The 14,371-nt window shown below is 27.0% G+C and overlaps 4 protein-coding genes across 5 annotated transcripts in view; 1 reads left to right on the forward strand and 3 right to left on the reverse strand.

Annotated features, from left to right (window-relative positions):
• The window catches only part of LOC107064422 (dipeptidase 1), a 363,750-nt gene that overhangs the window by 228,444 nt on the left and 120,935 nt on the right, over nt 1-14,371 (forward strand). The gene's annotated exons all lie outside the window — the stretch shown is intronic.
• LOC149031986 (uncharacterized) lies at nt 1,300-3,730 on the reverse strand. The gene is made up of 5 exons (XM_089174174.1): nt 3,550-3,730; nt 2,371-2,558; nt 1,964-2,300; nt 1,527-1,879; nt 1,300-1,436 (listed from the first exon to the last, which is right to left on the reverse strand). The coding sequence occupies exons 1-5, from the start codon at nt 3,636-3,638 to the stop codon at nt 1,360-1,362; spliced, it is 1,044 nt and encodes a 347-aa protein (XP_089030300.1). The 5' UTR covers nt 3,639-3,730; the 3' UTR covers nt 1,300-1,359.
• Nucleotides 6,842-10,579, reverse strand: LOC149031987 (uncharacterized). The gene is made up of 5 exons (XM_089174184.1): nt 8,867-10,579; nt 8,527-8,702; nt 7,956-8,295; nt 7,500-7,873; nt 6,842-6,942 (listed from the first exon to the last, which is right to left on the reverse strand). Exons 1-5 carry the CDS (start codon nt 8,950-8,952, stop codon nt 6,842-6,844), a joined length of 1,077 nt encoding a protein of 358 aa, XP_089030310.1. The 5' UTR covers nt 8,953-10,579.
• On the reverse strand, nt 10,576-13,933 carry LOC149031988 (uncharacterized). The gene is made up of 2 exons (XM_089174159.1): nt 13,123-13,933; nt 10,576-11,424 (listed from the first exon to the last, which is right to left on the reverse strand). The coding sequence occupies exons 1-2, from the start codon at nt 13,382-13,384 to the stop codon at nt 11,354-11,356; spliced, it is 333 nt and encodes a 110-aa protein (XP_089030285.1). The 5' UTR covers nt 13,385-13,933; the 3' UTR covers nt 10,576-11,353.

Raw genomic sequence — 14,371 nt, forward strand, 5'->3', positions numbered from 1 at the left:
ACAAATGTCTTTAACATGTATCTATATTTCTTTTAATATTTTATATAGTAACTTGTTTTTATATCTTTAAAACTTTATACCAAGAAATTACATAGTACAAGTACATAGGTACTTTTAAAACAAATAATTAAATATATTTAATTTATATTTATACAAATGAGACAATGTTCTCAGACCTTTAATGTGTGCAATTTACACAGCAAACTTACTTATTTCGGAATAAGTAACTACAGAAACATTTTCGGACGATATGGTCCTGTTAGCATCGGACTAGGACCCTCAAAACGCAATTAATATTCTCTAACGTTATATGCAAATAATAGAAAGTTGGTACCATAAATGGTATATAAATATTAATGAAATTAAATGAATGCATAAAAACCTTCACGTTGCATAAGCACACATGTACCTCTGTGTCCATAAATGAGGCATTAGTACCAACCAAGGATTCGGTCAAATACTTCGGTATGATACTAGATAAAAGACTGAAGTAGAAAAAACGTATTCAATCAAAAAACAAATTACTTGAAGGGAAAAATACGCAAGATTTATTGGCTCATTGGCAGAGCATCTAAATTAAATTTAGAGAGAAAGCTTGCTATCTATAAAGTAATTTTAAAACCTACATGGACTTATGGAAACTATGGAGAACCGTTGATGATTCAAACATAAACATTTTACAAAGATTTTAATCAAAAACATTGCGAAACATTTGCAATGCCCCTGATATGTAATGAATGAAAGAATTCATTAAGATCAAAGAATTCCTACAATAAAAGAAGTTACAACTTTCGTTTACCCAAACATCTAAATCCACTAATGAAAAATTTGCTGAAAAATATTGATTTAGTACGTAGACTAAAAAGATTCTACCTTTCTGATCTAAAAACAAGATCTGGCTAATTAATAATTTTGTTATGCTAATAGAATTATGTATGTTTACTCTTATAATTGTAACGTCTCTTATATTTATAATTCATGTTAATGTATTACATTAGTATAAATTACCTATAAATCTCGCTGATAATTAATTGTATTTTCTTCTATTAATAAACGAAGAAAAAATATTTATACAAATAGTCATCTCTATGCCTTATAAATAGTTCCTTATTTGTTATCGTTTCATATTTCTCTAATAACTTTTTAATCAAACATTTCAGAATTCACATTTATACACTATTATGTCTTATTTTTAATTTGTAATATATGCTAGTAGGATTTTGCAAAAAAAAAACTGGAAAATTTTGAATATATACTCTTATTATATTTATATTTTTAAATAATGTTTTTATTTTGTATATTTTATTATGGAAATTCTTATTTTACATTGCGAAATGAGTTTAATTGACCACTCACTATCTAATTATATGTAAGCAACATAAAAGTTATTTCACTTGTGTCAGATATTGGTAATTTTTTTGTTATAGGATATATGTCTGAAATAATAACAAAATAGTAATTGATTTTTATTATATGTACATAAAAATATATTTTGTTTTTTAAATGAAAACAAGTACTTTACCAACCTTTAAAATATTCTGCTGCCAATGGTTCAGAATCATCAATTATAAATAATGGAATATTCGGAAATGATTGTCTAAATGCTTGTTCATACTCATGATCATTAGAAGATTCACAAGGAGTAGCCATAAAACCTACTGAGTGTTTTTTCAACTTTACTGCATTTTTGAAATCTTCGAATGATTGATGATCATTATGCAACTTTAATCCTACAGTCCAGCAATCCATATCGGTACCAGTCATTAAAATACAAGCACAATCAACAAAATTTTGACATGAACGTGAAGTCTGTACAAAATTACAAACAGATAATTTGTGGACAAAGCCTCCCCAAATAGAAACTTTTTCGTCTGGAAACCTACGAAGAAAGACAATTTAGAAATATTTTCAAATACGAATCAATCATATATGAGTGAACAATATGAAGTATTTAATATATTACCAGTCTTTTAAAATTTTCGTCAAATAATTTATTATCCCAATTTTAATGTAACCGTAAAATAAAATTAAACAGCATTCCGTATAACAATCGTTGTTAACAAATGATTCAAATATTTTTCTCAATTTTTCAGCAGTGCAAGATTTGTTAATCAAACCTTTTAATTCTTCGCAGTATATTCCTTTATACATAAAATGCCAATTAAGAGTAACTGTAGCGGTTTTTATTCCAGGTACTTTAGGAAAAATCATGCTTGTAACGGTATTGTCATTCCTATCAATGTGACCTTTCTGCATTGATATTGAATAACAATTTAATGGTAGATATTGGCATATACAACCTTCAAAAGATCAAAATATCTCATATAACAGTATTCTATAAATCTGTATACATATTATAATCAAACTAACCTTTAGGAAGTTTTGACATGTATCCAGCAGCAGTAAAAAACATATGTATAGAAGGTATACCTTCGCAACTGTCAATGATTTCTTTTTTTACATTTTCCCACTTCTGGAGGTGTTCCGAATCGGTTTTTCTAATAGAGCATGTAGGATTTCTTTCATTTAGTATGTATTGAGCACTTTCATACCAAGATCTATAATAAGGATCAAAATTATGATACCAAAATTATGTATACGATTTTTAATGTAAACATCTAGAAAGCTCGTCTATGAAAAGTAATGAAGAAACTTTAACTGTTAATTTTTGTGTAATTAATATTTATTTGTGCTCCAATGATTCAAAATTTTTATTTACAGAAACTTATTTTAAATAGATATAAGTTTTATATTATGACAAAGTATTTTATTGTAAGAAAAGTTTCATTTTACATAAATGTTTAAAAAATTGGTCTTATCAGAGTATATTCAATTTTTTGAAAGGTATTCTAAATGCAATGAAGAGATAAATACTACTTATAAAAATAATAACTCTATTTTTATTATGTTATACCTTGTATATATACGAATAATATTTTGTGAGACTCTAATTATGTTATTATTTCTATAAAATTATATTAATCTGAAAATAAAATGTTCTTTTGCAAGCAAACTATAATCAATTTAAAATCTTAGTAATCTTAAATTAGTTTCTGTGTATAAAAAATTGAAAATTTTGTATTATAAGCAAATAATAATTATTTAAAATTTAAAGTAGAGCCAAGTACAAATACTCTTGGGACTCACTCTATATATTTACATGCGTATCTAGATACAAGATATATTTTTAAAAGTGAAATTAAATTAATAGATATTTTAATTATTAACAAAAACGAAATTAATAACGCATATTTGAAGTACAAAAAAAAATATATATATATATTAAAAATACTAGAAATTACATTTATTATTTACTCATTATTACTTGATAATAATTTTAATTAAAATATTGTATTATTTATCCGAGGCATTTACCTTGGATAAAAAGTTCTCATCAAATGCATTTTAAAGAGGAAAATAACTTCGAGATATTTTTCGAAAAATAAAACCATTATAAAAAAGAAAGATAGTGTTTTCTCGAACTGTGTTATTTTACAATCGTTTAAAAAAAAGTTGGGTAAATATTATAAATATTTGTTATAACTGTACCTGCAGACCTTAGATGCATTATAAAGATCCAATCCATTTAAATATTTAAAAATCATACCTAAGGTGTAAAAATTTAAGCAATTTTCCATTTTTTCCGGTAAAATTAAAAAAGTTAAGGATTAAAATATTTTTAATTAAGTAATTTATGTCACATATGTCAATAGAGATCTATATAAATAAAAATGTGTTCGATACTTTTTTATAAAAATACGTTTTTGAAATTGCAATTACATAACGAAAATTGGTGTCTAAAAGAAAAAACAAAAAGAAAATTAATCACAAGAACTCACTGTTCAAACACTCGTATTGCAATCAATTTTTCGTTATAACGTACATCATAATGTAATACAAAAGAGCTATACCTTTCAAATTATCGTTCTTTTTTCTTTCTTATTTTGTATTAAATGTTTTCCTTTGATAAAATTTTAACTTATTTTACTAACAAAAAGATATTTTTATGATTAATATACTTTTAAAACTAGATGTTAATTATTAAAAACAGTTATATTATATGTAATTTTCGAAAATTATAATTACACGAACACAAGATGTACGGTTGAACACAAACCGTATAAACGATATTTAGAAATCAAATCAACAAATTGATGTCTAGAACGAGGAACACAATATAAAGGCAAATTTAGATTATTAATTCTTAAGGTTATATGTTTTGTTAAACCAATCAAATCGGTTTCATGAAGCGTAAATATTTATTATTAAATTACCAACAAGAGTCTCACAACCCTTGATTAAGATAACAATTCTGAAAAACATGGTGAATGTGTGTTGTCAACTAAATGACAAATTTGTCTTAGTATGGGATTCTCACACCGTGAAATTCGTATGATACTTTTCTTCGTCTAATTTAAATACGTTTTTTCATGCACTTAGCAACAATTTTATTTGTAACACAAATATTTTAGGGTTATTATTATTGTTCCATATATATTATTTTTGTCCTTGTTATGAATATTATCATGTTATTATGAATATTATTATATTCCATGTAAAGAATCTGGACTAAATCTGTGTAGTGTTGCATTATTTTAGGGATTATTTTTTCCTTTTGGAGAAAAGATTTACGTAATTGTTGGTATTGTTTCTCTACAAGAACTTTTTTGTTAAATTTTTAAATAAGATCAAATAAGATACATGTTTATATAAACTTCTTTTTACTGTTTTGATGTACCTTACTCACTCTATACTAGATCCTACATATTACAAGACACTCTGTATATTACTTGAGACTTATTTTCTTTTAAAAATATTTTTTAATAGAATAAACAATAATAAAAATTGTAATAATAATAATTGTAATAAAACACACAATACATTACTAACTAAGCAAGTAATGTTTTAAACAAGACCTCAAATTTATTCAATAACCATCTTTACTTCACTACATCCCGGCAAGAACTGCTTTTCTTTATTTTTTTCTAAGCATTCAAGTCTTTTTTCCTCATTAGTCTTTTATTTTGTTACGTTATCATTCTGCCCATTTTCACGCATATTTTGAGAAAGTTCGAAGCATATTCACGTACGAGGTTGAACAAGCTCGTTCGATAAAGGAAAAACTATCCCGGGACGTTTGTTTTTTATTATACTTAAACGGGCCTGATGTTGTCACTATCGTCTAACTCGAAACGATCCCTTGTCCTCTTATCGCTCATACACATACACGTATACTCATAAACATTATGGGTGCATACTATCCGATAAACCCTTACATTAAAGATAATAAAAAACGATCAGTTTTGAAGTCATATTTTGTATTAATAAAATGCCGGTTATAAATTCTTAAAAAGTTCAACATTTCATATTGTTCCGTTAAAATTCGGAAAAAGCTGAGGAATTTATCGCACCGAATACTTTTTGACTATGATGACTAGTTTATTGCGGATGAACTATAAAAATACCAAATAATTTGATTTCCATGACAAGGTTAAATTATATTTACTTGCTTGACAACAGTCAAGAATCTCGTTGCAAAAACTTTCAACGGTTTTCTCAGTATTTTTGTAGTCATCATTTTCGAAAAATTTCATCATTACTTTCAAGAATTTTCAAAGATGGTAGTTTTCTACGATTATCTCTTTTTCAAGGTTATACCGGTACTCTTTGGTGGGAAAGGTCTTATAAGTAACGGGTGAAAATCACTACAAGTTAGTTGATTCACATTCAGTTAAGTTGATTCAAACATATTCAGTACACTCGATTTAGTAAGTTGATTTACATTCGGTTCAGTTAGTTGATTCAGTTGAGTCATATTCAGTTCAGTGGATTCATACTTAGTTTTGATAGATAGACAGACAGCACATAATCAGTAGATAGAAAATTCTTTACAATAAAGAGTCACAGCTAGTTATTACAATTCAGTCGTTACATCTAGTTAGTATAATTCAGTTGTTATAACTAGTTTGTATAAGTAAGAAGCAAAAGAGAACAGAGCAGATAATCGGAACAAGAGACGAGCAGCACGCTGATTTGCTGTATAAAGAAAGATTAGAATATATCTAAAATTATTAATAATTAAAGTGTGTCTTTTTTGAAGATTGTATTCTTATACTAAGTAGAGTGAGAAAAAGCGTGCACGAAAGAGTGCACAGTATACGGAAGTGAGAAGCAGTTCAAGACTGTAAAACATGCACATATCATTCTTAATCATATCAGAATATCATAACAGATATTATATGACTATCAGGTACACCGTAATAATGTGCAGTACAAATCTTCATATATGTATCCTAATAAATAAGTATATAAATGTTAAAAGTATATATTTAAGACGAGCTATTAATTAGACATTGGTTCAAGATTTAAATTTAAAATAGAGTAAAAATTTAATATTAGACAAAGAAGGTTTAAATTTAGGATGTATTTATTTGTAAAATGAGAATATATAATGATAATATTGAACGTTTTGTTAAGATTTTTCATGGATAAAGATAACAAAATTAATTAAAAAAAGAAAGATGATAGACTAAAATATTTTAAAAATTCACTTAGAACTATAAGATATAGAATAAATATATCTTTTTTTGTCAATATAAAAATGAACAAACAGCAAAAATATAATGTATTGTTAATGATTTATTTTCCAATATAATTAAGTAGTTGAATGACAGTATAATGCATTCAATATATTATAAATATAATTTTCTTTTCATGCATTTCTTAATATATATTAATAAATATTTACTTCTCTATATAAACAAATATATTTTCCTTATAATATTACTTAAAATCAAATTTTTGTAAATATTCGACGAAAATTAAACATTTCAATTAATACCTAATTATAAGTGATTATCATTATTGATGTTTCTGTATTACCCACTACATTCGGACCGTTCTCCCATAAATAGCCTAAATTGGAATTTTTTCGGTTGAAATCTAAATAAAAGTACATATTTTTTATTAATATCACTAGATACATACAAGCTGAGTATATAAATGGAAAAAGTAGATTTTTGAATAAACATAGATGGAATGAAAGTTTAAGATTTCGATTTGAGATGGATAAAAAATGTCATATTATGTAATCAAAATGTAGATTCAAGATATACAAATGTGAAAATTACAAATAGATAGTATTGATATTATTAATTGGTTTGTTAGATGGAGTTATTACTAGAAATATACAGGAAAGTAAAATAGGAACAGTTAGACGAATTATTTAAACGATTAAATAAAATTAAGACGAATATGTATATACATAACAATAATCAAGACGATTTGAGATTAAATAGAAAAGCCTAAATATATAAGTATAGTGTTTAGTATCTGTGTAAAAGATAATTTCATAAAATATAAATATATTATGTAAATATGATTGTTTTATATGAGCAAAACAAAATCGACAATCAAAAATGTAGTTTCAGAACAAATGGACATCTAATTAGACGTACATAGAAAGAATAGTTTTATCTATCTATGAATATGTTACACACCTTTAATGTCATTTCCTACTAATGTTGTAGGACCGTAGAGAAAAGTATAGGGCACTTTTGGAAAAATTTTTTCAAACATATCACATTCTATATAAAAATAATCAGGACGACGAATACCAGCAATATAAATAAAACCTAATGAGTATGTTTCGAACTGTATCTTTAGTTTCAATTGTTCAAATCTCGCTTGAATAATCTCTTCACTTTCATGCAATGAGGGCCAAGTCACACTCCAAGTTTTCAAATTGTTATTTTTAATAAAGATAAAAACACAGGCCGCAGATTCCATACAGAAATGAAAGGCACAAGTTCTCTTACAGAATGAGATATTCCTTGTTATACCACCCCAAATAGAAACTTTACTTTCTGGAAACCTAAGGAAAAAAGATTAAATAGTTAGAAATACAAATAAACAGTAGTTCATTTAATAACTGTATTTAATATATTATAATTTACCAATATTCTAGTGTTTTAGTAAGAATTTTTAATAAGTTTATATTGTCCACATCACAGAATAAAATCATGCTACTATTTATAGAATTATTATTATCTAAATAATGTGCAAAATCAACTCTCATCAATGAAAAGAATTCAAAATTACGACCTAAATTAGAATTTAGTTCTGGGCAATAAACTGTCTTTAATGTAGGTTGGTTTAGGAAAGAAAATGTTTTAACTTCTACTCTAAAAAAATCAGGTATAGACATATTTAGAATACAAGCTCTGTATTCTAGCGGTACAAATAATTGTATTGTTAATACGTAGTACTTGGGTACCATATAATTACAATAACAAACTAGAAAAAAATTAAAGTAGTTTCAATAGAAATATTTTTTGATTATATAAATATATACATGTATATATATGCGTGAAAAACTGAAATGGGAGAATATATATATGTTATGATTTATATTGTCCGTTTGATATAGCAATATATTGTAATGTATAATAATAAATTCAAATATTCGGTCTTTCACGTTAACATATATAATTTAACGCATAATAAAACATATAACATAATGCTAACCTGGTATATAATCTTGTACCATTTCATTAAAAACGAAAAACATTTGAAATTTCAACGCAGTTGAAACACATGCATCCACAAATTGTGTTACAGCATCAAAAAAAACATTATTTCCTAATTGAAAAGTTGAAAGACCTCTTTCATAAAGTGTCTCATTAGCAACTTCTTCCCAATATCTAAAATTATTTTTAAAAATCTCAATATTAATGAAACTTTCCACACGATTATTCATTTGTCGTATTATAAATTTTTTTAAATACTTAATAAACGATCTTAATTGATTGAATATTTTAAAAAATATAATACATATTTATATCAGTAATATACGGTCTTAAGATACCTGCAAACCAATGATGCTACATGAAGAGTAGTTGGTGATAAATATTTAAAAATACTACGTAAAACGTCGTAACATAAATGATTCATTTTTAACTAATATTTAACGAAATAGAATACTTCAACTTCTCAATCGTTTTCTACAGTCTTATAGCAAGAGAAATCTGTATGGCCGGAGGTCAAGGTAATAGCAATCTGTAAAAGTAGTTATTAGAAAGCGAATTTAATCATTATAGAAGAATATATAAAAATATAAGAGACATATACAGTTTATTCATAAGATTTATACATACGCGAGAAATAAGGTGGGTATTTTCGTGAAACGATGGCTGTTATATTTAAACCGTCATTCTTGTATCAATAATAAATACACAATAAACTGAGATTATACTAGATCATAGAGTAGTTCCACCTAGGAATCGCGATATGTCCTTCAATGCTTAGTAACACAAAATTAAATACTGTCAGTTAATTGGTTCGAAATAAAGCAAACTAAACCAACATAACAGACTCAAATAGTCCGCCATAAATACTTGTACTTGAAAGAAATTTAATAATTAATGTCTTGTTATTTTGAAGTATTTAGACCCATATATCGAGCATTTCTTCACTTTTTGTCATAAAAATTTGATATAATTTGATTTTAAAGTAAGCAGAAGAATCTTTTAATTTTAATATTTAATATTTCATCGTTCAAATGTGTAACATGACAAAATAAACACTGTATATAATATAAATAAATAGGAATTTAATTAGCCGGTACACCAACTTTATATAGATTTCCAAAATTATTTACTAGAACGTCTGGATGATCTGCCAAACAAATGTAGGGTTCACTGAAATTTGTAATTTCTTCTTTTATTGTAGAACATTTTTCAATTTCCAAAAAACGTACGATTCAGTTAAACGAGAAAAAATGCTCGAAATCTTAATACGACAGGGGATAACAAGAAAATTGTTCAACCTGGATCAACTTTGCCTAAAGGAAACTAGGGGTAAAGTGAGGATAGGTAACCAAATTTCGGAAGATTTTAGTATCCATAGCGGGTTAAAACAGGGGGACGCATTGTCACCTCTTTTGTTCAATTTAATACTAGAATTCGTTGTCAAAGAACTGCAAGAAAATAAAGATGGTAAAAAGTTGAACGGGACAACTCAATTGTTGACATACGCGGACGATATTGCTTTGCTAGGGGAGATAATGAAGAGTCATTAATTAAAAACGCGAAAATATTAATAGATAATACTAAAGATCTCGGACTGCAAATAAGCGCGGAAAAAAACAAATATATGATAACCGATAGAGTTCAGAATATGCCTAATACTGGAACTTCGGTCGTCCAGGATAAAATTTTCGAACGGGTAAGCAACTTTAAGTATTTAGGATCGATCATAAGCCAATCGAACGAAATTAACGAAGAATTTAAGAAAAGAATCAATATAGGCAATTCATGTTTTTATTCGGTTAACAAATTACTAAGCTCGCGGTTGCTGTCTAGGCGATTAAAAATCGGGATATACTGGACAATCATCCTGCCGGTAGTCCTTTATGGTAGCGAAACGTGGTCGCTTACGGTACGGAACGAAAAGAAATTCAAGGTTTTTGAAAACAAAGTTCTTCGAAAAATTTTCGGTGTAAAACGCGATGAGGAAACTGGCGAATGGATTAAACTCCATAACGTAGAAATACATCGATTGTACAACAAACCGGGTATTATTAACGTCATAAAATCACGCCGATTAAGATGGGCTGGTCACGTGGCGTGCATGGGGGAGGATAATATTAAAAGAGACCTAAAAAAAACAGGATACGAAAATCGCGAATGGAAAGATCGCGCTATGGGACAGGAACAATGGTAAGATTTAGTATTTGCGACAATGAACTTTCGAGTTCCTAACGCCAATTAATAATAATAATAATAATAATAATGGTAGAGACATTAAAAAAATTTGTCTAATAAGCGAACTATACATTGGATTTTTACTATGTTTTCTACATTTTAACCATTATAATTAATCCATTCTTTTAAAAAGCAATCAAATATTATAATTTATTTGAACTTTTTGCTATTTTATTATAAATAACAAAATTGTAAAACTACATCATAGCAAATAATAAGGCAATAATGTCCGAAAGTTTATGTACCCAATTTTTTTTTTAGTATTTTATTATTCTAAATAAGCTATGGCTAGCAAGTAGTTACATAATATTTGGTATATATTTATTACCTTATCTTATTTACAATACATACAATACATTTTATAAAAGACAATATTATTATTTTATTATTATTTTATAAAAGACAATAATAAAAGACTGCAAGTTACCAATTCTAAGAAATCCGTAAATATCTTAGAACAATATACCTACAGAATAATAACTTATAAGTAAATATAATTTACACGTATTAATACTTCTTTTCCTTATATATTTTATTATTATTAGAACGTATGTAATAAATTTTCAACAAACAAAAAATTCCGTAATTGTTTAATCAAAGGTGAGTATCATGATGCTTGCCAGACAAGCATATTGAGAACATAGATCATTTGGTAAATAACCTAGAATAATAATTCAAAAATTAGATTTTTATATTATATTGTTATCGTTACTTTGCAAAATTTTTTTATTCGTGAAATATCTAGTTCACTACTAAATTAACTGTACTGATCTATTTGAATATAAAAGTAAATTTCTTTGCGTCCCATTAAAACAGATTTTTTGTTAGTCGTACTGGTTATTCGACTTTTAACGTACCACATTGAAACGTGTACAAAAAAAGTGATAGAAAAAATTAATTATTTAACCAACTATTTACAAGTGTATTTATCAATATTATTTTCTATCTATGACAATCGCATTCGGCATTCTATCTTAATTGATAAAATTCTGAAATCAGTAGTTCTTTTTACCTACCCCCATCCCAAAATCATGTTGGTGCCTTTTGCTTATATATAAATATATATAGTAACAATATTTTTTAAGTAAATCCTACAATTATCATACTCTTGATGAATTATGATACTCTGCAATCGTTTAATTTTATCAAAACTTAGTTTTTTGAAGGTTTTTCTTTTAACACGTGTGATCTGCACACATGTTTTATTTAAATTAAATACATTTGTACAATCTGTTTAACACTGCAGTTTAAATGTCGATATAACAGCAAGGTTAACAGAAAATCAACTTTTAAAAGACAGGAAAGGTAAAGACCGGATAACTAGAATCACTGTTGTAAAATAAAAATCAAACTTTAAAGACGGCTCAAATTTCACATTCATACATTCGTTTTTTTTTTTAATTAGTGTATCCCCTTATAATTTATTTAAATTACGGGTAAAAGTATATATTTAAATTTTATGTACGGTAAACTACGCCTTCCAAATCGCTGGCAACGGATTTTACACAACGCTGGTGACTACTTTGAAGGACAGTAACAGGTGCAAACATGTAACTCTTTTGTATCGGTTGTGAATAAATAGTTGCCACTATTTAAGTTCCAACCTACGTATATATATTGTCCCTTAACCGCTTCTTTGGAATGAACGAGTTATTTCACGACGACGAAACTGCTTCTACAAGGTCACAGACGAGGTTACTCGCGACGACGAAACTGTTTGTACAATATCACGAACGTATTATATCAAAACTCGGAAAATAATTTTCACTAAAAAGGAAACAGGACTCATTTTCATCCGCTTCGCTTTCATTCCAGATATTTCTTAAGGAAAATACCACCAAACAAAGTTTTATTCTACGAAGCGTTGTGTATGGTGCAAAACAACATCGATTCGTAAGGAAACTAGCTATTATTGTAAGAATTGTAAGGACGCGTTATGTTCAATTCCCTGCTTTGAATTGTACCATACAGAGAAATAATAAATTTCAAATATCCTTAAATCAAAGCATTGCTATATTATATACCTTTACCCCAATTACCGCTTTTCCGAATTCAAGTTCTTAATTTTATAAAGGAGAAAGCCAGGTATGTGCGTGGCAATACATGAACGATACCGCAGCGCGGCATAATACGTCTATGATCTTGTAAAAGCAGTTTCGTTGTTGCGAGATAACTCATCTGTGGCCTTGTACAAGCAGTTTCGTCGTCGCGAGATAACTCGTCGATGTCAACGAAGTGGTTAAACACCGAATCATTGTATACAAGACCTAAAGTTTTCACGATTTAACTGAGATATACAATAGAACGGTAACATAAATATACATAAAGTATTCATATTTCCAAATGACGATTTACTTACCTCCGTGATTATATCCACCAAGTGAAAAAGTACCGTAAAATCCAAATAAGGTTACTTGTGGAAAAATTTCTTTAAATGCTTTGAAAACTTTATCAACTTTGTCTTCACCGTAGAAAGTAGATACATGGATAAAAGCCATCGATTTAGCCGATAAATTTACTTTTTCTCTAAATTGTTCTAATTTTGGATAGATGTTATTTGTATAATCTATAGAACATCGAATAAAAAGCTGTAAGTAAGCTCTCATTTTTGGATTCATCATGAAAATAAATGTAAATTTAGACTCTTTTTTACAAAAGTGTTTCCTCAAACTAAATCGGCAGACCGAGAGTTCATCTACCGTACCACCCCATACTATCGTATTTCTATAATAATTCTTACTGTAATAGAAAAATTTTAATTATTATTGAATACGAGTAATCTTTTTGTTAATTAGAAACTATGTTAAATATTTTGTAAATCACCTAATAATTAAATCTTTAAACTTTGATGATAAGTTATAATATTCCCTTTCCTGGCACAATATTAACAAAACATTTATGCTTAATTCATCATATATCTCTGAGATAATAATTCCCGATTCATTAAAGTCGGGCTCTAGTTCTTCGTCAGAACTAGAAATTCTATGTCGTGTTGAACGTAACTGATTACTCCTAAAATTTGGATAAATATAAGTGCACATTATTACTTCTGCAAAAGAATACGAAGAAAATTGAAAACTAGCACTAAAATTAGCCTTTTCAATATGATCTTCATCACTATTACTTTTCATTAGAACTGTATAACTATTAAATTTCATATTCTCGCATAGATGTACTAGAAAAAAAAATTACATTTAATATTAATGTTTTTAAAGAGAAAACAATTATATAATATTAAACATACCATTAAGATATGGAGATTCTTTATCGTTTGTGAAAAAGATTTGAAATTCAGGTAGCAATTTAAATTGGTTTATTTGTATAGTATTATTAAAAATACAATGCAATTTATAATTTTTTTTCAAATAATCAATATATAAATTTCTCGAAAGACTTTCATCATCAACCATCTGGTTCCAAGCTCTATAATTTTATAAAATATTTTTGATACTACTTATTATGTAAATAAATTAATTGCATAAAAATTTAATTTACATAATAAACATTATTCATTATTTATGTTTTCTACGTAGAGATATGTTATATAATAAACCATAGATTTAATGATACCTGCAAACAGTAGCAGCTATAGAAAGTTCATTATCGCT

The sequence above is a fragment of the Polistes dominula genome, unplaced genomic scaffold (assembly GCF_049000335.1).
Source record: "Polistes dominula isolate Pdom_NZ unplaced genomic scaffold, Pdom_raw_medaka contig_482, whole genome shotgun sequence".
NCBI lineage: Eukaryota > Metazoa > Arthropoda > Insecta > Hymenoptera > Vespidae > Polistes > Polistes dominula.

Coding starts and splice junctions, on each gene's coding strand:
- LOC149031988 (XM_089174159.1), bottom strand. CDS start 13,384: ATGATGAATCCAAAAATGAGAGCTTACTTACAGCTTTTTATTCGATGT. Junction 11,425..13,122: donor TGGTGGATATAATCACGGAG/GTAAGTAAATCG, acceptor TTATTATTCTAG/GTTATTTACCAAATGATCTA.
- LOC149031986 (XM_089174174.1), bottom strand. CDS start 3,638: ATGGAAAATTGCTTAAATTTTTACACCTTAGGTATGATTTTTAAATAT. Junction 2,559..3,549: donor AATGCATCTAAGGTCTGCAG/GTACAGTTATAA, acceptor TCCTTATTATAG/ATCTTGGTATGAAAGTGCTC. Junction 2,301..2,370: donor CATGTCAAAACTTCCTAAAG/GTTAGTTTGATT, acceptor GATCTTTTGAAG/GTTGTATATGCCAATATCTA.
- LOC149031987 (XM_089174184.1), bottom strand. CDS start 8,952: ATGAATCATTTATGTTACGACGTTTTACGTAGTATTTTTAAATATTTA. Junction 7,874..7,955: donor ACTAAAACACTAGAATATTG/GTAAATTATAAT, acceptor TTTTTTCCTTAG/GTTTCCAGAAAGTAAAGTTT. Junction 6,943..7,499: donor AGTAGGAAATGACATTAAAG/GTGTGTAACATA, acceptor ACTTTTATTTAG/ATTTCAACCGAAAAAATTCC.